The sequence below is a fragment of the Trematomus bernacchii genome, unplaced genomic scaffold, assembly GCF_902827165.1.
Source record: "Trematomus bernacchii unplaced genomic scaffold, fTreBer1.1, whole genome shotgun sequence".
Lineage (NCBI taxonomy): Eukaryota > Metazoa > Chordata > Actinopteri > Perciformes > Nototheniidae > Trematomus > Trematomus bernacchii.
In genome coordinates this window covers 5,723,522-5,750,948 of record NW_022987616.1, presented here as the reverse complement: position 1 = coordinate 5,750,948, position 27,427 = coordinate 5,723,522, and the positions used below count along the sequence as shown (strand labels likewise).

Sequence of the window (27,427 nt, the reverse complement as noted above, 5' to 3'; positions counted from 1 at the left end):
TGGTGTGTGTGTGTGTGTGTGTGGGTGTGTGTGTGTGTGTGTGTGTGTGTGGTGTGTGTGTGTGTGTGTGTGTGTGTTGTGTGTGTGTGTGTGTGTGTGTGTGTGTGTGTGTGGTTCAGGACACAGTATGGCCGAGACGCTCACAGTCGCCCTGCGTGTCGCTGAGGAGGCGATAGAGGAAGCCATCGCTAAGGCGGAGGAGTTCAGTGACAGCTTGGTGAGGAATCACTGCGTCCCTCTCTCTCCTTCTGATTCCTCCCTTTCTCCCCCTGTCTCTCCCCTTCCCCTTTTAATCAGTCACCCTCTCTGTGTGCAGGAGAAGCAGAATGAGGTTCGATATCTGCAGGACCACAAAGAGGAACTCATAGAGGAACTCGCCACAACTATCGTACAAAAAGTAATTTTGAATGAATGAACATGAACATTAATGAACATTTGTCCGATATCTGAACTGTAAGGCAGTTGGTGTGTTACATTAAAAGAAAGTTCAAATGGAAACTGGATATTGGTTTTAAAGTTTTATTATAGAAAATTATTCATTCCTTTGTGCAAATGTAATAAGCTGTAATGGGATTTAATTAGCATTTTCAGAGTTGCAATTATTATTATTATAATTTCTTATTTGAGTTAAGCTTGCAGCGTGCTTACAAACCTCGCAGCTCTCAGTCTGACCTCTTTCATGTTTTGTATACCTCGAATAATACATATATATATTTGTTTTTAATAAAAGGCTTGATAACATTTGCTCTATCCTTCTTTTTTTTTCTTTACTTTGTTTATTGGGTTTTTTCAACAGCATACAGTTATTCTATCAGAGCATGCGTCAAAAGTAGGTAAACAAATCTTCACTTTATAGAAAGATAGATAGAGTAACAATGTAAATACTGCTTAACACCAGAGGCCTGTACTACGAAGCTGGATTTTCACTTAGCGAGGTAACTTCAGGGTTAACTCTGGGTTTCCGGTCCTACGGCGCTGGTTCTCTTTTTACCGGGCTAGATCTCCATGGTAACTGATGCTGAACGGCTAGCCTGCTCCGGAGCAGGTTAGGTTCCAGGATAAGAGATCAACTCAGTGAAAGCACCGCCTGCTGACCAATCAGAGCTCAGTGTGCGGAGTTTAAAGCGATCAAGTCATATTACAGGATAGAGGAAATACAGAAAAACTGCCGTTGCAGGAAAGACGGCCGGCCAAAATCACCGACTGTGTGAACGTGAAAATTAATAGAATATCCCCTCCCATCTTCAGAGCAATCTATTATAACATTAGCGTTAAGAAAGCTTACTTAAATATCTGCCACAACATAAGTAACCGGATCAGAGTAACATTAAGTACAGTCCGCAGCACTGAGTGCAGGTCTCCCTTGAAAAAGAGATCAATGATCTCAATGGGATACACCTGGATAAATAAAGGTTTGAAATGAAATGAAATGAGACGTCGATGTGTCCCATTATCATTCATATCATATCACATCATAATGTATCATATATTTCCTTATCTGAGTCAGCTGAGCCGTATCTGGCCGTGCAACACTCACAGTGTCACATACTGTATGCAGAAGTATTATTTTAAGCAACACATTAAGTTGACGAAACACTTGAGTCAAATGTAATTAAAGTCAGATCCACTCGTGTCTTAGACGGGGCATTTCATAAACCTGTTAATGTACGCATTCAAACACTTTTTCTGTTACCAGCTGTATTCACCTTGCAGCTGCAGCTATGTGGCTTTGATCCTGGATAAAGTGTTTAAGTCATGGATGTTTAATGTTTAACGTCTTCATATTTGTCTAATATTATAGTTCACTTTTCATTCAGGAAGTATGACGTTGCGCTGTCAGTACGCTTGTCCATGTTTGTGATTGGTCAAATGTTGCTAACCCCGCCCCTTTCATGTGAACGCACACTCAGCCGGACAGAGAAACCCTGGCTTGAGTTACCGAGTTGATAACCAGCGTCGTAGGACCACTTAGCGAGAGCGCGTTTGTTTTGGATTAGTTAAGCCAGATAACTCAAACATATCCAGGGTATGTTGAACTGGATTTATTATACACAGACAGAATAAATAAAATTAATTAATTAAATAAATAAATAATAAATAAATAAATAATTAATAAATAAATAATAAATAAATAGAAAACCAGTAATCTAAAACAAATGTCAATAATGAACAATAAATGTCAGTACGGCAGCACCTCCTCCCCGCGACAACCCGTCCAGTGTCGGGACCCCTCCAAAATGCAAAAGTGTAATCAAGCTCTATCCTTCTCTATTCCCTCTCTGCTCAGATCATCCAGAGGAGGAAGCGCTCGGAGATGCAGACAGAGTACGACTTTGTCTGGCCGCAGCCTCAGAATCCAATCCAGTCCGGTGAACTCACCTCTCCGTCGCAGCCTCAAGCGTCTTCACAAGCTCCCCAGGACCCTCTGAAGACCTCCTACTCTCTGTGGGTCAGTGATGAATCTGCTCAAACTAAAAAAAAAACACAAAGAAATGTCAACCGGATCTGGTGAAGTCCCCACAAAGCTGTGCTGTCAGCGCGTGTGAACTGCTGAGTGTTCACCAGTTTTCTAAACTCTTTGCAGATTTGGTTTTAAACAATAGTGGTTTGGTTTTCTCGCTTAGTTTCAGAGTTCAAACAGTGGAGGGTCTGTGTTTCGTTATGTGTTTCTCAGCCACTGTCTCTGTGTTTGCCATGTTTAAAAAAACACAGGAATGTTGTGTTTGGCATGAATCGTTTCAGTGGCACCCAGGAGACAACCTCCACGTCTGAAAAGTGAAGCCAAGTGTCTAAAACGGGATTTTCTTTCTCATCTCCAACACTGGTTACAAAATAATTCAGGTTGTATAGAAGTATATGATATCTTCTCCTAAAAATATCATGTTCAGCTCTACTAAGTTCCAACCTCTCATGTCAGTGCTGCTTTCAAAACAACTAGATAGTGGCGACCAAAGGGTGCCTTTTTATGTTGATTACTTCCTCTTTTATACAGATTATAGTAATAATAATAATAATAATAATCCTTATATTTATTATATTATTATTATATACTTTACAAATACACATTACACATACAGATCATACATACATGTAATGGTCATCTACTGTAGACAATACCCACTGGAGCAAGTTCAGGTGAAGTGTCTTGCCTAAGGACAGTAGTAGACTGTAGTGGGGATGATGTGGTCTTATTAAGGGTTGCATTTCTCTTCAGATCTAGTGGTGATGAGTTAGAATTCCTTTACTTTGTCCACTTAATGTTTTGCAGGATTAAGGTATTCTCCAAAAAAGTGCAAAAAGTTGACAATGATGTAGATTTTCATGCTTTTCTAGAAGCATATTCAAACAAAAAATGTGTTCAAATTGTCTCATTTAGAGGATTCCTTGGATTTGGTAGACAGTACACGTGCTGCTTTTTAGGTTCATCTACTGTATGCTTCAGGGAAAATAGCCCACTTAGCAACAAAATAGACCCCCAGGTGCCTGGCTTAGCTTTTCTCTTTAGAAGTGTTTTACAGTGGATTCTCCCCTTAAGTTGGCAAAGCCTTACAAATATTACAAATGTGTGCCAAGTCAATCCAAATCCACAGAATACCGGTTTCACTTAATGTTCCAGGTTTGAAAAAAACTACACACAGGGACTCACTGAGGTGTATAGTACACACACACACACACACACTCACACACACCTGCCTCTCACTACGAGTCAGCGGGGACTCCTGCAGATTTGTCATCGTCCCGTGTGTGAGCGAAGCTTCAAAGCTGCGCTCCCCTGGCCTCGCCGTTCTGTTTCCCGCTGTTTCACTCAGCGTGGATCAAAGTCCCGTGAAATACGAGGGGATCCTCCCCCCCCCCACACACACACACACACACACACACACACACACACACACAGGCGCTGTTTATCAGCTCTCTGCAAACACTAAGACACCAGGCATGCAAATACACACTCAAATCTGCACTGCCTCAACAATGATGCTTAGAGTAATCTGAACAGTGCATCCCACCCATTCTACAAACGTATATATTTTCTCTACTTGTCCATACTTTAGATATGCAGTTCTTTAACTTGGATGTTAAGTCATGGGAAAGACCGACTGTTCACCAATGAGATTTAAGTTTAGCTTGTGCACATGAATGAGCTTTAAATCCCCTCCATATTGTTCCTTTCATTCCCAGTGGAACAGCTACTAAATCTACACATGTGTGCATGCATGTGTTTCTGAGAGGTGTATTGCTTGATACACCTGCATTGACTCCTGGGCAATAGCAATGCTAAATGTCACCTAAGTGAAACAAAGCAAAAGAAAATAAGATTCAATACAAGAACACCATCAGATACATGGGGGAAAGCAGGCAGTTCAAATGTCTTTTTAGACTGTTTTGTAAGATGGAAGTCGAATTTGTTGACCCCAAATCTTTAGGATGAAGATCTAATTGACAAGATGAGTAAGAGTAGACCTGTTAATTTGCCTTAAAGTTTAACAGAGCAGGCAAAGTGTCTTGCTCTAGTTTTTTTGTTTGTTTCTTTAATATAAAGACATGTTATGATCCTATAACTTCCACAACATGTCTCTCACAGATGACTGTCGAGCCTCTGTTGTCTGCTTTGCTCTTTAGTTGTTGTCTAGCTCCCCCTGCTGGTGGGATTGTTGACTCACAGCCACAGCTTTCTGCCCAGACAGGAAGTAGACTAGCCAGCAGGGCTTTCCTTTATATTATGTAATTACTGTAAGTGGATATTATATGTGACTGCTGCCGCCGTCCAGGCAGTAAAACCTGTCTGCAGCTGCTCAGACTCAAGTCAACAATGATCTTATATACAGACCAGACTGATTTACTACTTTACATTTCCAGAGTTTTAAACGTTTTCTTTCCAGAGAGACTGATGCCTGAGCTCAGACGCTTATTGTTTATATCAGCAGAGGTGCATGCATTTGATTTTTTTTTCTTCTCACAAATCATATTTTTGCCTGTGTTTTTGTCTACAGCGTTCGCGCTCAGCGTTCTCCCTAACCAGTGACGACTCCCCAGAGAAGGGTCTGGAGGAAGAGGGGGGGGCCCGGGCCGGTGGAGGGTTACAAGATTACACCTCTCTAAAGAGGGAGGGCAAGGCCACAGCACTCCCCAGCTGGAAGAGTGTGGACCGCCTGGACAACTCCAGTAAACATCACACACACACACACACACACACACACACACACACACACACACACACACCACACACACACACACACACACACACACACACACACACACGCGCAGATGCGAGTATGACAAATAGGATGCGCAATAAAATTGATTAAAGCATTTCAGTTTTATTTTTCTCCCACAGTGGCACACACACACACACACACACATACACTCACACACACACACTCACAGATTGAAAACAATACCAGCTTTGTGCCGCTGACATAACTCCATACACACTTGTACCTTTTCCATTTTCTCCTAACAGAGAGGTTAGGCAGTTCCACTCTTCTTTCACACAGACACACAACCAGGAAACAACACACAGTCTCTCTCTCTCTCTCTCTCTCTCTCTCTCTCTCTCTCTCTCTCTCTCTCTCTCTCTCTCTCTCTCTCTCTCTCTCTCTCTCTCTCTCTCTCTCTCTCTCTCTCTCTCTCTCTCTCTCTCTCTCTCTGGGTGCAGATGCGAGTATGACAAATAGGATGCACAATAAAATCGATTAAAGCATTTCAGCTTTATTTTTCTCCCAATTGGTTTTTGCAGCAGGACGTATTTAAGACAATAAAACACAAAAAGCCCACAAAGGGAACATCAAGCTGGGGGAGGGGGTGGGGGCTTAATGTTTCAGGCCCCAGGACGACCTTCTTATAGCTGGAAAATATACAACGTGGATAAAGAAATGTCTGTATATTGAAATTGAAATGTGCTCAATCATCATCAGAATACATTTTCACAGCTCAGTAGACGCTTTAATCTTTGCTCTGCATCAACTGCACTGATAAATACATGCGCAATAACTTACTTACTGACTTTTTGTACTGCCTTGACCGTATTGTTCTTGTATTTTATGGTAATGTTGTATTGTTTTGTAAGCGTACTGTTCAATCTATCATAGGTCCAAATTATAGTCACTTTATATATCATATATTAAAAGTTTTAGCTTGTATTTGATACTTATTCTGTCTGTTATGTGTGATTGCACCATCGGGAATGCTTGAAATTTCGCTGTACTCTGTGTAGTGACAATAAAAGGAATCTAATCTTTAAGTAGTCAGTGTCAAACAGCCTATCCTCAGAGTGCAGTTCTGTCAGTGTCTCTGAACTTCCTGTCCCTGCAGGTGCGTCCTCGGTGCTCCAGAGTCCGGACGGGAACTGGATCGCTCTGCACAGCTCCCAGCTGTCCCGGCCCAGCCTGCTGACCAAGAGGAAGAGCCTGGTGTTCAGCGCGCTGGAGAAGGAGTCCGGCGTGGTGTCGGCGTACGACGGGATGGGGTCCGACTCTGAGCCGGACGACGAGGGCGGCTGGGGGGCGGCGCTGAGACAGTTCAGGCGCAAAATGTCCGACGAGACGTACTACACGGACTCTCAGCACGACCCCGAGTGGACGTACACGCAGCACCTGCCCGTCACCTCCCCCTCCTCCGGGCAGTACACCAACACAGAGACGCTCAACTCGGACTCCGAGGCCTCGTCCGTGCTGTCGGCCTGTCCCCGAAACCCCCCCCACAACCTGCTGAGGAAGAAAGGACCCCCCACCGACACACACCTGCACCCCCCCCACCAGCCGCTGTACCACCAACACCTCCACCAGAACCTCTCCCCGTACCCAGTGCCCTCAGAGGCCCTGGACGTCAACTTCAACCCCAAGGTTAAACTCAGCTTTATTTTATACTTACAAATACTTTTATATGTGTGGTGGGAATTTATTTATCAAATGTGGATACAGAATCAAACCATTCAGCTGTCTGTCGTATTTTATTTCTTGCAAGAAAGTTCAGTTAGTCACACAGAGAGCATACAGAGTGAAAGGGAAGCTTGGTGATCATGAAGGAGCATTCTGGGAGTTAGGGAGTTAGGGAGGCCGTATCAGGAAGTTCTCCGTTCACCTGAGTTGAAGGTCATACTGTTGGTGCACATGGAGAGTAACTAACAACACTGCAACACATCGTCTTAATAAGGACTTTTCCAAGCTTAGCTAAGAAGTGTGAGAAGAAGTAAATATAGATAAACATTAGAAAATAAGAATCACACAATGACATTATTAAAGTAAGTGAGTGAGTAAGTCTCGCTAAAACTCTCATCCAGTGCATAGTTTAGGAAATACAATCATTGCAGGGTAAAAAGGTACTGTCTGAAATGTGAACTGGCATTGAAAAATGAAATACTAAAGTTGAAGTGTGATGTGTGTTCCCAGGTGACGGGGGACAGCAGCGAGGCGGAGGAGAAGCAGATCGACCCCGTCCGGAGGTCACGGAGACGCAGGAAGAGCAAGAGAGAGTCTTCATCAGAGCAGAAAGCTGCAGGGAGCCACGCTCAGTCCATCTACCCTCTAGCTCAGGTACATCACACCTGCACTCACTCTCAGTCCATCTACCCTCTAGCTCAGGTACATCACACCTGCACTCACTCTCAGTCCATCTACAGGTACATCACACCTGTACTCACTCTCAGTCCATCTACAGGTACATCACACCTGCACTCACTCTCAGTCCATCAGGTACATCACACCTGCACTCACTCTCAGTCCATCTACAGGTACATCACACCTGCACTCACTCTCAGTCCATCTACAGGTACATCACACCTGCACTCACGCTCAGTCCATCAGGTACATCACACCTGCACTCACTCTCAGTCCATCTACAGGTACATCACACCTGTACTCACTCTCAGCCCATCTACAGGTACATCACACCTGTACTCACTCTCAGTCCATCTACAGGTACATCACACCTGTACTCACTCTCAGTCCATCTACAGGTACATCACACCTGTACTCACTCTCAGTCCATCTACAGGTACATCACACCTGCACTCACTCTCAGTCCATCTACAGGTACATCACACCTGTACTCACTCTCAGTCCATCTACAGGTACATCACACCTGTACTCACTCTCAGTCCATCTACAGGTACATCACACCTGCACTCACTCTCAGTCCATCATCAGGTACATCACACCTGCACTCACAGGCTTTCCTGACAGATTCTTAAGACAAAACAGTATAGGCAAAAACATGCACTGATCTATACTGAACGTTTGGGCTATTGTAAAGTATCACATTTAATTATCTTATATTACTCTATTTCAGGGGTGTCAAACTCAAATACACAGTGGGCCAACATTTAAAAATGGGTACTAGTCGAGGGCCGGACTGGTTCAATGTTTATAGCAAAACGTATTGAAATGAACTTATTGCACATATTAAACCTGGAACTAACAAAGCTTAAATCATTGCCTATAAAAACAACATGAAACATTAAATAATCAGTTGCATTCATTTCTTATGGCTCAATCTGCAGCTTTTCCTCAGTCATTTCTTATGATTACATTTCTCCACAGGCCAACAACAGCTTCAAAAAACAATTTCCCTCAAAGAACAAACCAAACATGCCCTGTTGTCTCAAGAAAGAAAGTGCAGAAGGAAACATCCATTGAACTCAGTGTGCTGCTCTGTGATGCTAGTTCAAGCCAGATACTTGGCATCTCATCTTGGGTGCAAGTTCATCAATGTTTGGGCTCAGGATGGAGTGAAGGTGTGCGTGCAATATACCGGCAGGCCAGATCTAATAGTAATTACAAATTATCCTGCGGGCCGAAATTAAATCCACCACGGGCCGGATTTGGCCCCCGGGCCTTGAGTTTGACACATGTGCTCTATTTTACATGTATATAGTGCATTTTACTTGCACCATTGTGTCCGTTGCACCTCTCTTGCACTATCCTATTTCTATTTATTCTTGCACTCTTTTAATGTTCTAAGTATATTGTTGGTTGCACTGAAGAAGCCTGGAACTTCAGATGTTCATTGTAACTATTGTGCATATGACAATAAAGCCTTTCAATCTGATCATTCCCCTATGCCATTGAGAAATGAAGTGTGAGATAGTGTTTCCCCATTGAGAGGCTGTTTGATAATGCAGTTCATCTGATTGTAGAAGGAATTGAGTCGTTTGCAGTTTGTTAAACAATGAGCATGATGTATGACTTTTTGATGATGTCTCTTTGTCCCCCCCCCCCTGAAGGAGAACAGTGGTGTCCTCCTCAACGCTCTCCTGAAGCGGGGCCTCAGTGAGGAGCAGTCAGCTCCCGACTCTGTGCCATCAGCTGCCCCGGACGCCTTCAAATCAGACGCCATGACCCCTGAGCCAGAGGACTTGGACACGGTGGCACCAGATTCAGCGGCCCCCAGCCCTCCACAGCCCCAATCTGTGGCCCCGGGACCCCCGCCTGCAGACTCTCTGGAGGAGGAGCTGAGGGCCAGACTCAGCCAGCTGGTCAGCAGAGCAAACAGCAAAGACTGCAGCTCGTCGGAGGAGAAGGAGGAGGAGGAAGAGGAGGAGAGGACGAGAGACACCGAGAGACAGAGAGGAAGTGACAGACTGAGGGAAGAAAGAGAGGCAGAAAGTGAGACGGTGGAACAAGGGAACGGGCCGGAGGAGAGACTAATAAAGAGTCCTTCAGAGAGGGAGGAGACGAGGTTAGAGATGGGGGTCGAGTGTTTGGAAGAGAAGGTAGAAGAGTGGGAGCCAAAGAGAGGAGACGAGAGACAACGTAAGAGACAACACAAGAGAGACTCTGAGAAGGAGGCGAGGAGGAGTGGATCCAGCGCTAGTTCACCTGCTGTTACTCCATCCTTCCAGGAGGGGGCGCTGTCAGACAACCAGGTGAGGAGATCAGGAGAACAACACTCGTCTTCTGCTTCTGTCTGCCTGTCTGTCTAACTTTCTCAATCACTCTTCATCCTCACTGCCTCCTTCATCCTCACTGCCTCCTTCATCCTCACTGCCTCCTTCATCCTCACTGCCTCCTTCATCCTCACTGCCTCCTTCATCCTCACTGCCTCCTTCATCCTCACTGCCTCCTCCATCCTCACTGCCTCCTTCATCCTGTGTTTCCGTCTTTCTCTGTGCTTCCCTTCTTCTTTTTTGGGTGTGTGTGTGTGTGTGTGTGTGTGTGTGTGTGTGTGTGTGTGTGTGTGTGTGTGTGTGTGTGTGTGTGTGGTGTGTGTGTGTGGTGTGTGTGTGTGTGTGTGTGTGTGTGTGTGTGTGTGTGTGTGTGTGTGTGTGTGTGTGTGTGTGTGTGTGTGTGTGTGTGTGTGTGTGTGTGTGTGTGTGTGTGTGTGTGTGTGTGTGTGTGTGTGTGTGTGTGTGTGTGTGTGTGTGTGTGTGTGTGTCAGGAAGAACAGCATGACTTGGAGCAACAGCAGAGGCTTCAGTTGCTCTCCTCTCTCTTGCAGCAGGTGAGATATCAGCGTGAAAGCAACAGAATTCTGTCATGTCTCGTGCAAACCTCCATTATCACACACACACACACACACACACACACACACACACACACACACACACACACACACCTTTAGTAGCTGCAGCTGTTGTGAAATTGCAATACAAAGTAAACCAGCCTGGTGTTTCTTTATAAACTGCTTAGAAGTGGTTTTCAGGAGTTATACTGGAAGATATCTTTCACAGAAAGTCTGGAATGGATATTTTTAATAAAAGGCTCATAAGGTTAGAGTGGTTTGAAGACACAAGCGCTGTTCTGTTTGGTTTTGACTGGAAGAAACTGCCTCTGTGCCATTGCTGCTTTCTTTATGTACACGTTTTAATTATAGCAGAAGCATAAAAAGTCGTGTTCAGTTGAAGTGGGTACAGGAAATGACAAAGCAACCAGGAGCAACTAAAACAATTACAAATCCAAAATGAAAACAATTCAGCAACTCCCAAAATCAACTGTAACAACTTCAAATGTCCAAAATCTGAATTTTAGCTGACAGTAGGGCTGTGCAATTAATCGTATTTTAATCTCGATTACGATTTTGGCTTGCAACGATTACGAAAACAACGTAATCGAAATAAAACGATTATTATTTTATTATTTTATTTAATTTATTTTTTATTTTTTATTGTGTTTTCAGTTGAATTATACTTAAAGTTCAGGGTAATCAACTGTTAAAAACATACTGTTCATTTTTTTTTTAAATAAATGGATGTTTTCAAAGTAAATGGATAATCGTTTTTAATAATCGTGATATCAATTATTGACCAAAATAATCGTGATTATGATTTTTGCCATAATCGAGACAGTGACATATGAAAGTTGAAAATCAAATAACGTATTGCTTTATTTCCTGTAAAAAAATGTGTGAATTCTTGTGTAATAACTATAATAGTAAATGCAGTGCATACTGAGTGCTGTATGTGCGTGTTTATGGAATCTGGACACAGTTATGTTGTAGATTGTAGAAATTATCCACATTTCATAATCTGGTTGTAAAATCAACGATCCATTAGTAAGTTTAAAAGCTGTGTTCCAGTATTGATATTCCCATGAATGTATTGACCAGTCATACCCACACAAAGGCAGGTCGATGGACTTATAAAACACACACACACACACACACACACACACACACACACACACACACACACACACACACACACACACACACACACACACACACACACACACACACACACACACACACACACACACACCAGACAGAATTAAACACTGAAATCACAGGCTAATGTGTTGCTTAAAAATAAATGGCTTATTTTGGTATGCACTCAGGAGGGGAAGGCGGGTGAGCACTTTGCCGTCCCTCAAGAGATGATGGATCTGAAATAGACTAGAGGAACTGACCTAAACCAACTTTATGCTAACCGAAAAGCTGAGGGGAATGTTGGTCTGTTGTTCAGACAGAAATAGATCCTCAAACTCGCCCACTAATACCAGAGCAATGAGATGTAGAACAACTCAAGAAAGGCAAAAGGACCAGAAAAACACATTTTGAGTCCTAACCCATTCTTACAAAAGTGATCCCTAAACTAGCTTCTACTATTCAATACTATAACTCAATTAAATGTTATCTATAAAGCCCAATATCACATATCTCTCAGGGGGCTTTATAATGTGTACATTGCATACGGAATAAATACAGATTATTGTTTTAATGGATTAAATAACTGCGCTTATATTCCAGTGACTCTTACCTTCTTCACCAACTTGTATGTCAGCTAAATTATGTTTTAAATACACATTATGTTTATTTTCAACTTTAATAGTGGAGCTTGTTTGATCTTCATGTTCACGGCCCTCTTACCAAATATCAATCTTTCCTCCATCGATCAACCCATGTCGATATCTCTGCTTCAGTCTTAAGATCAGTGCTAATGTTTGTTTTTTTAAGATAATATGTTGCCTCTCATCTCGTTACATAAACACACGGATCAATACTCACTGATCAAAGCTTCAGCCGGTGATTCATTCATTATTGAATATGATCCGTCTCTCTTCACTCTCCTCTCCTTTCCTTGCTGCTCAGTGTTTTCATCTATTCAGAAACGGGCACGGCAGCTTTCTTCACTATTTATATCATTAGTCGTCAGAGATTTGGAGGCAGGCATGGATTTGGAGGAACGAGCTGCTCCAGTAAACAAGCAGTAAACAAAAATGAATAAACATGTTTTTGTTTTTCTACTTTGCTGATTTGTTCATCCTTTTCCAAATGACTAAACTGAGCTCGTGATGTTCAACAAAACTCCATTGGTTACATTACATGTTTAGTTTTTCCTTGGTCATACAATGCAGGATGTGAGCTTTATCTAACATCTGGGAGGTGATTCGATGCCTGATTCCTCGGCTGCAAACTAAACGCCATGATTGCTACTACACAGTAACACGAGATCTTCAAAGCCTCAAGATGTAAAAGATGCCTCCTTAGGCTTTGTCTTAAAAGCTTTCTCACTTTCTGTCCTCCTCCATCACTGCTGCATTTCTCACGTCCAGTTCTTTGTTCTGCACCTGCGTACCTCACAGCAGCAGCACAAGATTCAAGGCTTGTTTATTGTAATGTGCACATTAGCTACAGTACAGTGTAGATATGGCAATGAACAACTTAGGTCACAGGCACCTCCACTGTGCAAGGAATGTTTTGAGAGGTGCAAGTGAATACAAATACAATTGAAATAGTGCAAGAAGAGTCTATAACTCGAGCTGCTGATTAGAAATGCAAAAATCAACTATGAGATTAATTGGCAGCTTTTTCACAAATCGATTACATGGTGAAAAGGTGAAAAAACGTCTTCAGAAAACACGTAAAAAATTGTCTGATTCCTGGCTTTTTAAATGTGAATTTTCTAATGTTTGTACTCCTCTATGACAATAAACAAAATATATTTGAGTGGGGGATATGATAAGATTATTTGAAGGACATCATATAGGGCTGTCGCATTTGTTTGCTCCCCTTCTATCATCAAATGTGTTTGCCTAATTGTATTTTGTAAAATCCCCTGGCTTCCTGAAAGATGTTTTTCACTATCTATGTCCTACTTCTCTCCACACATGCATCGACTCATTTTGCTCTCAACGTCCCTTAAAAGGTTTCTCAGAGTATCACTGCGTCTGATGTGTGTGTGTGTGTGTGTGTGTGTGTGTGTGTGTGTGTGTGTGTGTGTGTGTGTGTGTGGTGAAGCAGAAGTACTCGGCGGCCTCTCTCTGCAGCATCACCACGGAGGTGCTGAAGGTGTTGAACGCCACACAGGAGCTGATCGGAGAGGCAGGAGGAGAGAGCTTCAGCCAATCAGAGCCCCTCAGCGCCCCCCCCCGTGTCCAACAGCTCCGACACCCGCCAGCTGGACCAGAGGCTCACCAAGATGGAGGAGAACGTAAGCAACTTACCGCCAAATGATAAAAGTAATGTAATGTGATCTGAAACTAAGGCCCCAAACACTCACAGCAGAATGAGGCTACCTTCTTACAGCTAGGGCAGCGGTTCCCAACCTTTTCAACTCAGGGCCCTCTTTAAGAAAAGATGTACGGCCCACATTCAACCATAAACAATACAGAGGCTAAATAAAGTTCTGATTGGTCAATTCAGAACATGTGACACGTTAATCCAGTAGAACAGACCGCTGTCAAGGACTGTAATGACCGTTGCTAAGGACTGTAATGATCTGTTGTCCTGTCAGTCTTCGTAAATATACAAAACTGTACGATCAAATCCACACGTTTACCTTTTTCTAGACTAGCCATGGGGATATGATCCTAAGTAGGCGTGTGGCGCAGTGGTTTGTCCGTAGGTGTTCGGATCAGGGGGTCACAGGTTCAAACCCCACTGCAGTCAGCATGTCGTTGTGTCCCTGAGACACTTCACCCCAAATTGCTCCTGTGGGGATTGTCCACAGTATTGAGTATGTAATTCGCTTTGGATAAAGCGTCTAACAAGTGTAATGTAATGTAATGTAAGTAAAAAATAATCTGAGGCAACCATTTGTGTGTAGGGGGCGGTTTGGAACTGGGCCTAAATGCTTAATCTACTTATTTATATGTATTTCATTATATATGTTGCATTGTTGGAGGAGCTCAGGTCAAAATAATTTCATTGCCATTTCTACACTGTAGCTTTGTGCATATGACAATAAAACCTTTGAATCTTCTCATCTTCTCCCCTTTGTAGGTGTACCTGGCTGCAGGTGAGGTGTACGGCCTGGAGGGGGAGCTGGGGGACCTGGAGGAGTGCGCACGCAGCATTCAGAGCGGCACCAGCGACACAGAGCTGTCCTTCCTGGAGGACCAGGTGGCCTCTGCTGCCGCCCAGGTGCAGCACTCTGAGATACAGGTACTTGAGAGGAGGGGTCCTGCAGTTTGGTTTGGGCCATGCATGCCCCAAATCACAGACTCTTCAACGCAATATAGTTTATTTAAAAGAAAAATTCTAATTATGTTGTATTTAATTGTGCTTTAAGGCGAGAAACTATAGGATTAGACATTGTTCTTCATGCACTGGTTCATTCTGAGAGTTTAGGCAATTATTCCTCCATAACAAGTCTTCCTTCAGACTAGTGCAAATTAATAAATTAGCATTAGATGATGCCTCATTCCCATATATAAACATAACATCTCAAAAAATGAACTATAAGCAATTGTCTGAATGTAAGTCATCAGCTGGGGAAGTTTCTTGGTGATATCTTCTAGTGAAAATGTTCGCCCTATTCACCTGAAGTGTCTCCCCTTAAATAAAGTCTGTGTCTCCTCTTCAGATTTCGAACATCGAGGCGAGGATATCCGCTCTGAAAACAGCTGGGTTGAATGTGAATGTCTGCAATCATTTCTCCAAGTTCAAGCCAAAGGCCATGGTAACTCGAGGCACTCTCCAACACAGAAATATGTTCTATATCTCCATGGTCTTAGCATTTTATCATAAAGTATTAGGATGAAGTGTATAATACCAATACTCTGATTACAGCCTCAAACCCTGGACTCATCACGCCATCAGAGGAGGAAGCTCCCTGCCCCCCCACTGAAAGGTACCTAACAAGGTTTATTTTGCACAGTACATACATATACAAACTATTTGCATGCATACATTCATTCGGTAACATGTAAACAATAAGATAACATATATAACTGTGACAAATCTAAACCTATATTGAAATAAAATGAGTTATTTTTCGAGCTGTGTTGTAACTGAAGGTGATTAAATGCCTGATTCCTCAGCTGCAAACCACAAAGCTTAATTGCTCTCCTCTGGCCGCAGGCTGCACAGTAACAAGAGATCGTCTATTCACTGCAACATCTTTTAAAGCATCAAAGCATAAAGATCTAAAAATGCACATTCTACCCTCCTCCATCACTACTGCATTTCTTACGTCCAGTTCTTTGTTCTGAACCTAGTTACGCCACAACAGCTGATTAAAGACCAGCAGCGTATGTGTTTATGTGTCGCTGCACAACGGGTAGCGCACACAAGCTGCTGATTAGAAATGCAAAAATCACCTACCTGTCAACTGTGAGATTAATTGGCAGCTTTTTCACCCATCGATTACTTGGTGAGAGTAACGTCTTCAGAGAACACACAAAAAATTCTCTGATTCCTGCTTTTTAAATGTGAATTTTCTTGTTTTTGTACTCCTCTATTTGCATGCATACATACATTTGGAAACATCTAGTACTATATTGAAATAAACATACATTTTCTGGAGTACTTTTCAGAGCAGTGTTGAATACATTTACTGCGTTGATGTTCTATCTTCTGTACAGTGAACCCTCCACTATACCAGTCATGGATAGATAATGCAAAATGTGTCTCCAACCATGCTAACTCACACATCATCATTGCAAAGTCTCCTAAACACAAACACGCTCTGTGTGTGTGAAACCGCTGCAGATGGGGAGTGAAACGAAAGGCTTCATCTTTAGTTAACATCACACCTTTTACGCTTTGTCATTGGCGGATGAAAGGATGTGAATACATCTGCTCGAATGGGACTAAGGAACTGAAAAGCTCCATTAGATGTATCAACCTACAAGAATTCGGTTCTCTTTTTCATATCAGTGAATGGCCTTTTTCTGTTCGTCTGTCTCGATTTTCCCTTTAGCAGAATCCGCACAATAGCTCTGATTCAGGGTGGCTTTTTCAGCACATCTCCAAAGCCAGAAAGCACGCTGGACAATGGGGCAAAATCAGTGACCGAGACATGTAATCACATCGCTCGTTCCAGCTTAACGTGTCCTTTTAGTCTGGCCATCGTACACTATGCACTAAATGTATGACTGGTAAAGACTGTCGTGACTTTTAGACACAAGTCTGATGTGTTCATCTGAATCATATGTTATTAATAGTTTCTCCTTTTTCTCTGGACAACCCCATTTTTCTGCTAGATGGAGCTTCATAAAGTCCTACTTTTGGGATCATATTATGTAACTTTTCCCCATTAAAATGTAAAACAATTGGACCCCCGTTATATATTTGGTTTAGTTGTTTACTTCTTTCAGTAAACCTAGAGAAATCTGTAATTTTATTTACGTTTCATTTGGTCTTTGGTAAAAGCAGTTTATCCATTTGAAAATTTGCCAGCGTTACAGTTGTCTGCGAGATTATGAATTTTAACCCACATTTGTTTACAATAAAACGTATAGATTTTGGTACTTTTAAATATACATTTTAACCCAATAAAGCTTTTTTATTGGATGTCTGGATCTTAAGCTATAAGATAAATAAGATGAGAAACGTTATTGTTATCTCGCAGCCTGTACATCTTCTGTCTGCCAAACTGCCTTCGAGAAACACACATTTTAAACATAAAACTGCTTTATTCAGTATGTAAACAGTTTAAAACGCCGGCTCTGTTTGTTTTGGGAAAGGCGGAGACCTTTGCGGGTAATTCGGCTTTAGATAAAAACTTCATGGACTATTAACATTAAAACAAATCCTATCCGAGTGAAGCTGACAGCAATGACTGCAATGGATGCCACCAAACTCACAGGCAGGAAGTCATATGTTGGATATTAAATGCCATTTTTTCTTCTTTTGAATTTCAGAGAAGTTGGAGCCAGAGCAACAGGTGAAAGTGTTTCGGCCGTAGTGACAGTCAGCAGCACAAGGAGTCCCTCAGGGCGGTTTCAGAGCCCCAGGGACGGGCCCCTCTCATCCAGTGCCTTGACCCAGTGTCCGCCTCCAGGCCAATCAGGGGCCAACACCTGCCCTGTGACCCTAAAAGCACTCTGTCGGTACCCTGTCAGTCAAAAACCGGCAAAAGAGACAACTGGCTCTTTGGTCTTTTCCATGAATCGTCCATTTCTTCACTTCGTAACATAAAGCAAGGATAACTCGACAGTCTCTGCCTTAAAAATCTGCAAACAATCCTCATGGCAAAAATAACATCTGTACAGACAAGAATAACTCTCATTCCCCTTTTCTATCTGTTTGCAAGAGTATTGTGATTTACTGTACAATGAAGACGTGGAAAAATCATGTGAAACTTTCTGTGATCCAGTGTTTTATACTGCATCCTCTTTCTCAACAGGTGACATGTCAAACTCTAAGCCCCCCTCAGAGCTTTTATGGATGATTTCCACACACAGCTATCAGATGGTAATCCTCATTTGGGGAATGATTGTAACACCTTTGATATGTTAACCATTTTAATAATTCATGCACTTGCCAGAAAATAAGGGTTAAGATACACAAGGTATCAGGGCCACGACTGTTTTCGTCCTTCCTTCCTAACACTGAAAATGCTAGAGGGCTAAAAAGGAAAAACAAAGCACATTTGAGAAATCTTTTATCCCTTCTTTACGGCCTCAAATAAAGTAGTTACTTGATTGGTATTGGGAAATAACTTCTTGACTAGATTTACAGACAAAGATCAAAACTACAGTAGAGTTTGTACAGTTCATATGAAGCCGTTAGCTTAGTTTAGCATAAAGACTCTAGCTTGCTAGCTTGACTTCACAAAGGTTATGATATTAGCAGCACTTCTAAAGTTCACCTTTACATACATATACATATAGAGATTTATATTTTTGTTTTAACTGTACAAAAGATAGACATATATTGTTCCGTCAGACAGAGCCAGTCTAAATGTTTCTCCTGAATTTCAGTCTTTAAGCTAAGCTAAGCTAACCAGCTAATTAGCTTCATAACAAGGCTACAGACACACGATTCTCATTAAATGAAAAAGTGTATTTCCCATAATGTCCAATTATTCTTCAAATACATGTCGAGGAAGTGCTTTCTTCCAAGTATTATTAAAGCTAAGTAGAAACACACACAGCCTTAATGTGAGAGCTATGGGCTTCTACATTGAAACGAGTGAAACTAATGTCTGAATGTCAGACAAACTCAGCTCAGGTCTGACATTCAGGTTTGCCAACGTTCCCCCTGTTCAGTATTCTTCAACCCAAAGTCATTTTATTTGTTTACTTTCAAACGTTGTGGCCTTTTCTAAACAAAAAGGTATTTTCATGTTTTAACCTTTCGCTGTGTCATGTCCAAACTTTTGTGTTGCATTCATTCAATCTTGCAAAGATTTTTTACATAATGAAGTCACATGGGCTATAAAACAAATGCCATGAAACCATGATTTTGTTACAAGCAATTTATTTTTGTACTTACTGAACGTTTTTATGCAATATCACTGATATAAGTACTATTGCACATTGAAGGCTTTATTCTCTCCTCAAAGGAGCCCTCCTCAGTCGGTTCTATGACTCAAAGTGCTTTCAGTGTACGCCTGCATTTACCATTTGATATTCTGCCAGTAATGACGATGGTAAATGATGCAAAAACACGGGTGTCAACAGGCATCTTTGGAGCGGCTAGTACACACTGATACACACTGTATTTGTACTCCTTAAACACTAGATTTGAGAATACTGCCTTTCATTTTTGGTTGTTTTTCTTTACTCTGTGACCACTTGCATTAGTCAGATTCTCAGTTAGCCATGCATACGGTTGTCAACGTTTCTGCAGAGTTGTTTTTCCTGATGGACTGCTTGAACTAAAAAAGGTGTGATGATCCTCTGAATGAATGCTCTGCCCCTCTTCATCCCAGCCTTTCACTTCTCGGGTTTTGCACATTGATCCTGTACTTTTGTCAATCTTGTTCTCCGGAGGTGTCGATGTATAAAAGCATGTTTCTGGTTTTATCGAAATTTGATGTGAAAATGTCCCATGAGAAGCACAGCCACAAGGGTCCAATCATCAGTGTCCTGTATTTTTCTAATGTAAAAAATAATATTCTCTCATCACAGAATTTATTAATATATGTATATGTGTGAAAAGATGGATATGATATAGAATAATATGTGTATTGCCCAATCATAGTTGACCAATCTTTCAGTGTTGTGTGCAAGAGACTGTGTATATTGTCCTGAGGGCGGGGTTCACGCAGGAAGTCGAATTTACTGTAACGGTGTCTCGGGATAAATGATGAGATTCCCTCAGAGCTGCAGACAGATCTCACTTTAAACCCAGTGAGATGTAGGACTCTCACTTTATGTGCAATCGTTCGATGCGCTCCATATGACATGTTGGGGGAAATGTTATCAAGCAAAAAATACAGATTCTCTATGTGCCACACTGAGACAAACATGTATTATGAAATGAATAAAATTTGCAAACTTAAAAAGATGTCTTATTCTAAAGAAATCGTTGTTGTGCAAATACAGGACGGTGGTAACACTTTATAATAACCAATACTATTAATGGTGAATTACACTTTAGTCCACAGTTGTTTTACTTAATGAAATACTATTTTTTTCTTATAAGTGATATTATAACCATTTTATATATTATATTAAGTATTTGAAATGACAACCAAATGATTTGCAAACCTTAAAGGGGACCTACAGTATCATGCAAAATGCACTTTTGTACGTCTTTTCTACATGAATATGTGTCCCCGGTGTTCCAGGGAACTCACCAAGTGTCAGAAAACACAACCCTCTCTATTTTCCTCCATACCCAAATCTCTAAAAAAGGGGCTGCAACGGATCTGATAAAAACTGATCCAGATTTGAACACTGTCCTGACGTCAGGACGGTGGCGCTACGGCTATTGGGCCAACTCCACCAATCAGGAGGAGACAGCCATTGCCGTTCGAAAGCGCTGGAGACGCTGTAGTACATATGCCAGGCCAGTAGATGGTGCTGTTCTCATTGAATCAGCCCTTGCAAAAACAGCTAGAAAATGTCAAATTGAGCAAAATGAGGCATGGCTAAAATGCATGATCTGTTTGGTATTTTGAAAAAAAAAAAGTATAAATATGCCTTTTATAGGTATGGTCCTACACTATATTATTCAATTATAGCATGATAGGTCCACTTTAAGGGAAATTGTTTGTAAAACATCTATTAAACATTATAGATAGATGAACCAAAAACATATTTTTAACCGTTGATAAAGTATTCAATATATATCACATATATATAACATGTGAAATATGTAACTGTTAATAAAACCAAACAAATTCCTTATTTTTAACGACTGTTTTTATATATGTTATCGTGAAGGCAAAGTGACGCGCAGATATAATCACAACATCCTCGTTTATTAATCAATATAGATGCATTTTTATGTACAGATATGAAGGATCATCCACCAAGGCCTGGTCACAGACACCAGAGAGAGACACAGGTATGAGTGAGAGCAGTATTTGAGCTCAGATACAAAATGAAACGTTCTGTGTCAGGGTAACCAGTCCCTGTCTTCCTCCTCCAGACTCTCTTTGTTCCTGAGGCTGTGCAGCAGCAGAGATAACGTCCTGAGGCCCGGCGTCGCCCCCCCGCTGCCCTGCAGGCCGCTGTGCCGCTTCCCAAAGCGCCCGATGGGTCTCACCCCGCGGCCCACGTACCAGAAGGGGTCGATCTCTGGACCTGGAGGACACACAGGAACAGAGGAGTCAGCAGAGCATGGTGCAATACTAACAGAGATCACTAGGGGGGGAAAGTACAGAAAGACTAACCTGCTCTCCTTTCTGTGCAATTACACACACTCTTTACCTTTGCACACATTCACACACAACCCCTCTCTACCCTCCCTTTGGGTCTTTTCTTCTTATGTTATATCTTGTCAGCTTTACTTCAATGGAATTTCATTAGGATCCCTGTTTTTTAATATTGTTGTGTTTTCTGTAGAGCACTTTGGGCTGCTTTGTGCATGGAAGGTGCTATACAAATAAAGTGTATTCTTATTATTATATATCCTTTCTTCACAATACCTACTTCAGTTCTACTTCTATACAATCAATATTTCCGGCTGAAGTATTATCATTTTCATCCTCTTATTAAATGATCTATGAATCAAATAGATATGATTGCTGAAATAACTGTAGAAACTGCTGAAATACAAGTTTAAAAACATTACTGCCGGTCAACAGTATGATTATAATACACTTTAAATTCAACGAATCGATGTTGTAACCTAAAAGACTAATCCATACAATCAGACGTTTTTCCTTTAATTGTCTATATAGGGTCTTTCTTCTCTAAATGCACAGTATATAAAATAAATAATATAATAACAATGACACATACACCCTTTAACCGTTATCTAAAGTAGATCATTCAACATATAGTGAAACAAAATAACAGGAATTATCGTGCAGTTTTTTGTATAGTAAATTGTGACAAAATAATACACCTAGTCGATCACATGAAAAACAAGTGTTCCACATGTTAATGGATTGATGGTGTTTCTCATTTTGAGCTGAATAAAATCTGTGAGCATATCTCCTTAAACTATATGCTGAATTAATTCATTAGAAGTCATTGTGTTGTACAGACTACTAATACAAATAGATTAGTGCGCATGTGTCAAACTCAAGGCCCGGGGGCCAAATCAGGCCCTTGGTGGATTTAATTTCGGCCCGCAGGATAATTTCTAATTACTATTAGATCTGGCCCGCCGGTATATTGCACGCACACCTTCACTCAATCCTGAGGGTTTCCTCAGCTCAGAGCCTGACCCCAAACATTGATGAACTTGCACCCAAGATGAGATGCCAAGTATCTGAACTGCATCACAGAGCAGCACACTGAGTTCAATGGATGTTTCCTTCTGCACTTTCTTTCTTGAGACAACAGGGCATGTTTGGTTTTGTTCTTTGAGGGAAATAGTTTTGTTGAAGCTGTTGTTGGCCTGTGGAAAAATGTAATCATAAGAAATGACTCGGGAGAAGCTGCAGATTGAGCCATAAGAAATGAATGCAACTGATTATTTAATGTTTAATGTTGTTTTTATAGGCAATCATTGAAGCTTTGTTAGTTCCAGGTTTAATATGTGCAATAAGTTCATTTCAATACGTTTTGCAATAAACATTGAACCAGTCCGGCCCTCGACTGTTGGCCCACTGTGTATTTGAGTTTGACACCCCTGGATTAGTGTATTACAGCAGCATCATAAAGTCTAAACATAAATAGAATAGTTATAGTTAGTTAATTTAAATCTTTTAAAAGTCAATTGAGACAAAATAATGCACTTAGTTAATAAAAAGAAATGACTATGTGTACCACAAATAGTGGATTTAGATATTCCTCAGAGTGTTGAACAATGTACATTTCAAAAGTACAGAAAAATATATATTTGCAGGTGTCTTACAATCAGAAGGTCACTGAAGTCAACCAAAAGTAGACCATAAACACACACCTCTACCTTTTGAATCTCTGCAGGTAATAGAAAACAAACAAAGTCTTACTTCTGTTGTCGACATTGTGCACGAGGGGGAAGTCGTGCTCCAGCGTGGAGCTGTGAGCGCGGCTGAAGCTGCAGGAGAGGAGCAGCAGAGAGAGAGCTGCAGGCAGCCAGTCGTCAGCTGATCTCCCAGGATGCATCAGGAGGAGGAGGAGGAGAAGGAGGAGTGATGAAGGCACTGCAGAGAGACGCTGGTCAGTGAAGCAAACACTCACCTTTAAATACACACTGAAAACAAGAAGGACTGGTAGGTATTTCACTGGATGAATTCATTTAGCTTAGTCTACTTATTACTGCTTTTTGTCATTTGCACTATTTTCTTGCATGTCTTTTCTTCATGTTTTAAGCATATTGTATGTCCTATTTATTTCCAACAACTCCGCTGTTGCTATCTTGTACATGACAGTAAAGCTTTTGAATAGTACATCCTAAAGAAAATGTAAAATGAACTTTCCAAATTGAATAGAGAAGCTGTGCCTCTTTGTATGAGAGATGATGAAGCATCACTAAAGAGCACGGAGAGACGCTGGTCAGTGAAGCACACTCACCTTTAATTACACACTGAAAACAAGAAGGACTCGTATTTATTTCACTGGATGAATTCATTTATCTTAGTCTACTTATTACTGCTTTTTAATTAGTGTCCCTTGTCACCATACTGTCACTGGCACTATCTTATGTATTTTGTATATTGAATGGTGCACAGTTGGGACTTAAGATGTTTATTGGCAACAACTACGCTGTTGCTATTTTGCATGTGACAATAAAGCTTTTCAATCTTACATCTATGTTAAAAAGAGCCCCAAGAAAAATTAAACGTATCCCGTTAGAGTTCAAAAATAAATTTATATCAGGTAAAAATCGTTTAAAACGCGCTTCTCATTTTAATAGAAAAGCTGTACCTCTCGGTATAATTGATAAAAAAAAACATCACTAAAGAGCACGGAGAGACGCTGGTCAGTGAAGCACACTCACCTTTTATTACACACTGAAAACAAGAAGGACTAGTATGTATTTCACTGGATGAATTCATTTATCTTAGTCTACTTATTACTGCTTTGTAACTTGCACCGTTTTGTAATTTGCACTATTTTCTTGCAATATTTCATGTCTTTTCTTCATGTTTGAAGCATATTGTATGTCCTATTTATTTCCAACAACTCCGCTGTTGCTATCTTGTACATGACAGTAAAGCTTTTGAATAGTACATCCTAAAGAAAATGTAAAATGAACTTTCCAAATTGAATAGAGAAGCTGTGCCTCTTTGTATGATAGATGATAAAACATCACTAAAGAGTACGGAGAGACGCTGGTCAGTGAAGCACACTCACCTTTTATTACACACTGAAAACAAGAAGGACTCGTATTTATTTCACTGGATGAATTCATTTATCTTAGTCTACTTATTACTGCTTTTAACTCGCACCGTTTTGTAATTTCCTTGCTCTATTTCGTGTATGTTCTTCATGTTTGAAGCATATTGTATGTCCTTTGTATTGCCAAAAACTCCGCTGTTGCTATCTTGCACATGACAGTAAAGCTTTTGAATAGTACATCCTAATGAAAGCTCTCACAAAGATTACACTCATACATCAAAAACGCACTTTCAAATGTAATAGACAAGCTGTGCCTCTTTGTACGACAGATAGAAACAGCACTGAAGAGCACGGAGAGACGCTGGTCACTGAAGCACACTCACCTTTTATTAGACAAAAAAGAATGGTATTTATTCCACTGTACAGGATTTAATGTATACTCTGTTTACCTTATTCTATTTGATATGTACATCGTCTACTTATTCCTGCATTTTTCTGCAATCATTGTCGATCACAAGCACTATTTTCTTGCACTATTTTATATCTTAAGTACAGAACAGTATATATACTGTGTTCCACTGTTTGAAGAGTCTACGCTGTACATGTAGCTTTTGTGCATGCGACAAAAAAGCCTTTGAATCTTTGTGAATGAGAGTCCAAAGAAATATAAACTCTTACAATCTGACATCAAAAATAACATGTGAGGTTAGATTATTAAAAGGTCTGCATTTCAATCTAATATAAAAGCTGTACCTCTTTATATAATAGATGGAAAATAGCATGAAGGGATTTGATTCTTACACCAAGCACCAAACATTCATACAGTTAGATTTGAATTAATTTAAAAACACATTATAGTGACCATTATAAACTCTATCCATATGATATGATAAGTAAAGATGTAACTGTTGAATCAGTTAACAATATAATCACCTCGAGGGGTATCTCTACTCTTTTTAGTATCATTGTATTTCTTACTGACCGATGAGTGAGGGTTTCAATTCCCTATGTTCAGTAAATCATTTTAATTTCTTCAAAAAATGGTTCAAAATGAACATTAAGACCATCAAATAATAGAAAAACCTAATAATAATAACGTATGTTGTCCTCATTCTCTTGCATGTTAAATAAATATATATATTGTCTCTTACCCTGGACTTCGGAGGCAGGCGGAGGTCAGCTGGCGGAGGTCTGCAGTCGTTGTTGTTGAGCAGGTGTTCTCCACCTTTTATACCCACGCTGCTCCTGTTGTTGTTGGATGATGAATCAAGAACATCCGTCACACCACGACCCCCCCTCCCCTCCCTTCCTCCCACTCTTTAAACTCCCCCTCCTCTCTTGGAGACAGCAGGTCTGTTTCCTGACGTTCCTCACGCAGCAGAGCGGTCCATCAGGGAGTCGGTGACATGTGGACAACTTTAAATTAGTCCACCACCTGAAGTAGGTCTGTCAGACAGAGACTGGGACTGGTGGGAGGTTTTCATCGACCAGCTTCATCACAGCTATTGCAACCCCCCCCCCCCCCCCCCCCCCCCTCGATTCCTGTCACCGGAAGTTTCTTCTTTGAAATAAACTCTAAAGATTATGAAAGCAACAACTGAACCTTTAAAACAATGTCTTTTATCAAATACAAGGTCAAAGCGTTTGTGTTTCACTGAGGAAATGATTGCAAGTGACAGATATCTGATCAGAATTCTGCTAATATCCAGCAAGAAAGCTATCACTAGGAATTGGGGTAAGGAAGAAAAACCAAAGGGTAACAATTGTGGAAGAAATCTTTTTGATGGACATATAAATTGAGATTGCAAGAAACACAACTCAACAGAAAGTGGGAAAAATGGACTCTATAGAAAACTCAAAACAAAGATATTTGATAGTTACATGTTCACGATTATAATAACATGAGGACGTATCCTTAGCCTTTTGTTACATGATTGTTATGTTGTTGTAACCAGCATGTTGATGCCATGTATAATGTGACAAGAAAGATTTAAATTACGTTTGTGTTGCAGCCAGGGGCGCCGCCAGGGATTTTGGGCCCCATGAAAAGATAATCACATTGGTTACTTAAAGGGCCCATGTCATGCTTTTCCGGTTATTACCCGTCCCCTGTGTTATGAAGGTTTTTATGCATGTAAACGGTGAGCAGAGTCACAAACCCTCAAAGTACACCCTGTAGCGAGTAAAACTCTAACACAGAGAAGACCTCCCCAAAACGCCTCGTTGGAGATACGTCATTGTCCATTTGATTCTTCCATTTCGTTCCGGGTACGGCATGATGTCAAGCCGTACCCGGAACGAAATGGACCAATCCGTGGAGCCGTTACGTTACGTCCGCGGAGCCGTTACGTTAAGCTCCCGCTGATTGGTTCAAATTGACCAATCCACGGACTTCCTCACACACACATCTGTGTGCAGGGAGCAGGCAGCTCAGCTGATTTCTCCTCCCTGACCCATTCTCACAGCGTTTATCAACCTTTTTCTTACTCAATATCAAGCCACACTTATTGTTTTTACTTCGGATGTGAGTTTGTGTGTGCTCAGGATGAGTTTGGCTGTGTATCGCTAACAAGGAAACAACACCTCCACGGAGCTCAGCGCGATTCACAACGTCCCGACCAATCAGAGCACACTGTGCTCACAGGGAGGGTGGGGGCTGGAGCTATTGGAGCTACAACGAGCCGTTAAAGGCAGAGAGTGAAATTCAGTGAATACACGTAGTTTACAGAGATGCTGTTTGAGAAACCAATGTGAGTTTGGAAAAATGCACAATATAAATCTATTCTAGTAGACCTCAACAATGGAATTATGATCAGTGGAAATGGCCATGACATGGGCCCTTTAAACATTTTTTTCTTAATGTTCTCAAATAGTAAGGGCCCCTGTCAGTCACGGGCCCTTAGAATCGTCCTAACTTTTCACCCCCTTACCCCTTACCC

General features: G+C 41.2%; 2 protein-coding genes across 2 annotated transcripts in view; one reads left to right on the top strand and one right to left on the bottom strand.

Annotated features, from left to right (window-relative positions):
• Window positions 1–20,110, top strand: part of LOC117484153 (rab effector MyRIP-like) — a 120,216-nt gene extending 100,106 nt beyond the window's left edge. The window contains 13 exon segments of the mRNA XM_034132637.1: window positions 120–217; window positions 317–397; window positions 2,288–2,449; window positions 4,992–5,163; window positions 6,313–6,842; window positions 7,389–7,532; window positions 9,221–9,862; window positions 13,672–13,797; window positions 13,799–13,864; window positions 14,656–14,817; window positions 15,239–15,334; window positions 15,445–15,505; window positions 17,520–20,110. Of these exon segments, the coding sequence (XP_033988528.1) occupies window positions 120–217; window positions 317–397; window positions 2,288–2,449; window positions 4,992–5,163; window positions 6,313–6,842; window positions 7,389–7,532; window positions 9,221–9,862; window positions 13,672–13,797; window positions 13,799–13,864; window positions 14,656–14,817; window positions 15,239–15,334; window positions 15,445–15,505; window positions 17,520–17,563 (2,384 nt within the window). The 3' untranslated portion in view covers window positions 17,564–20,110.
• An 888-nt stretch (window positions 20,111–20,998) lies between these two features.
• Window positions 20,999–25,761, bottom strand: prlh2 (prolactin releasing hormone 2). The gene is made up of 3 exons (XM_034132638.1): window positions 25,640–25,761; window positions 23,177–23,350; window positions 20,999–21,356 (listed from the first exon to the last, which is right to left on the bottom strand). The coding sequence occupies exons 2-3, from the start codon at window positions 23,310–23,312 to the stop codon at window positions 21,169–21,171; spliced, it is 324 nt and encodes a 107-aa protein (XP_033988529.1). The 5' UTR covers window positions 23,313–23,350; window positions 25,640–25,761; the 3' UTR covers window positions 20,999–21,168.
• Between the last annotated feature and the right edge of the window lie 1,666 nt (window positions 25,762–27,427).

Bases quoted from the DNA above. Each gene is read 5' to 3' on its own strand.
- prlh2 (XM_034132638.1), bottom strand. From the start codon at position 23,312: ATGCATCCTGGGAGATCAGCTGACGACTGGCTGCCTGCAGCTCTCTCT. The intron at 21,357-23,176 runs GTAAGACTTTGT...TGTGTCCTCCAG, and splicing joins GCACAATGTCGACAACAGAA to GTCCAGAGATCGACCCCTTC.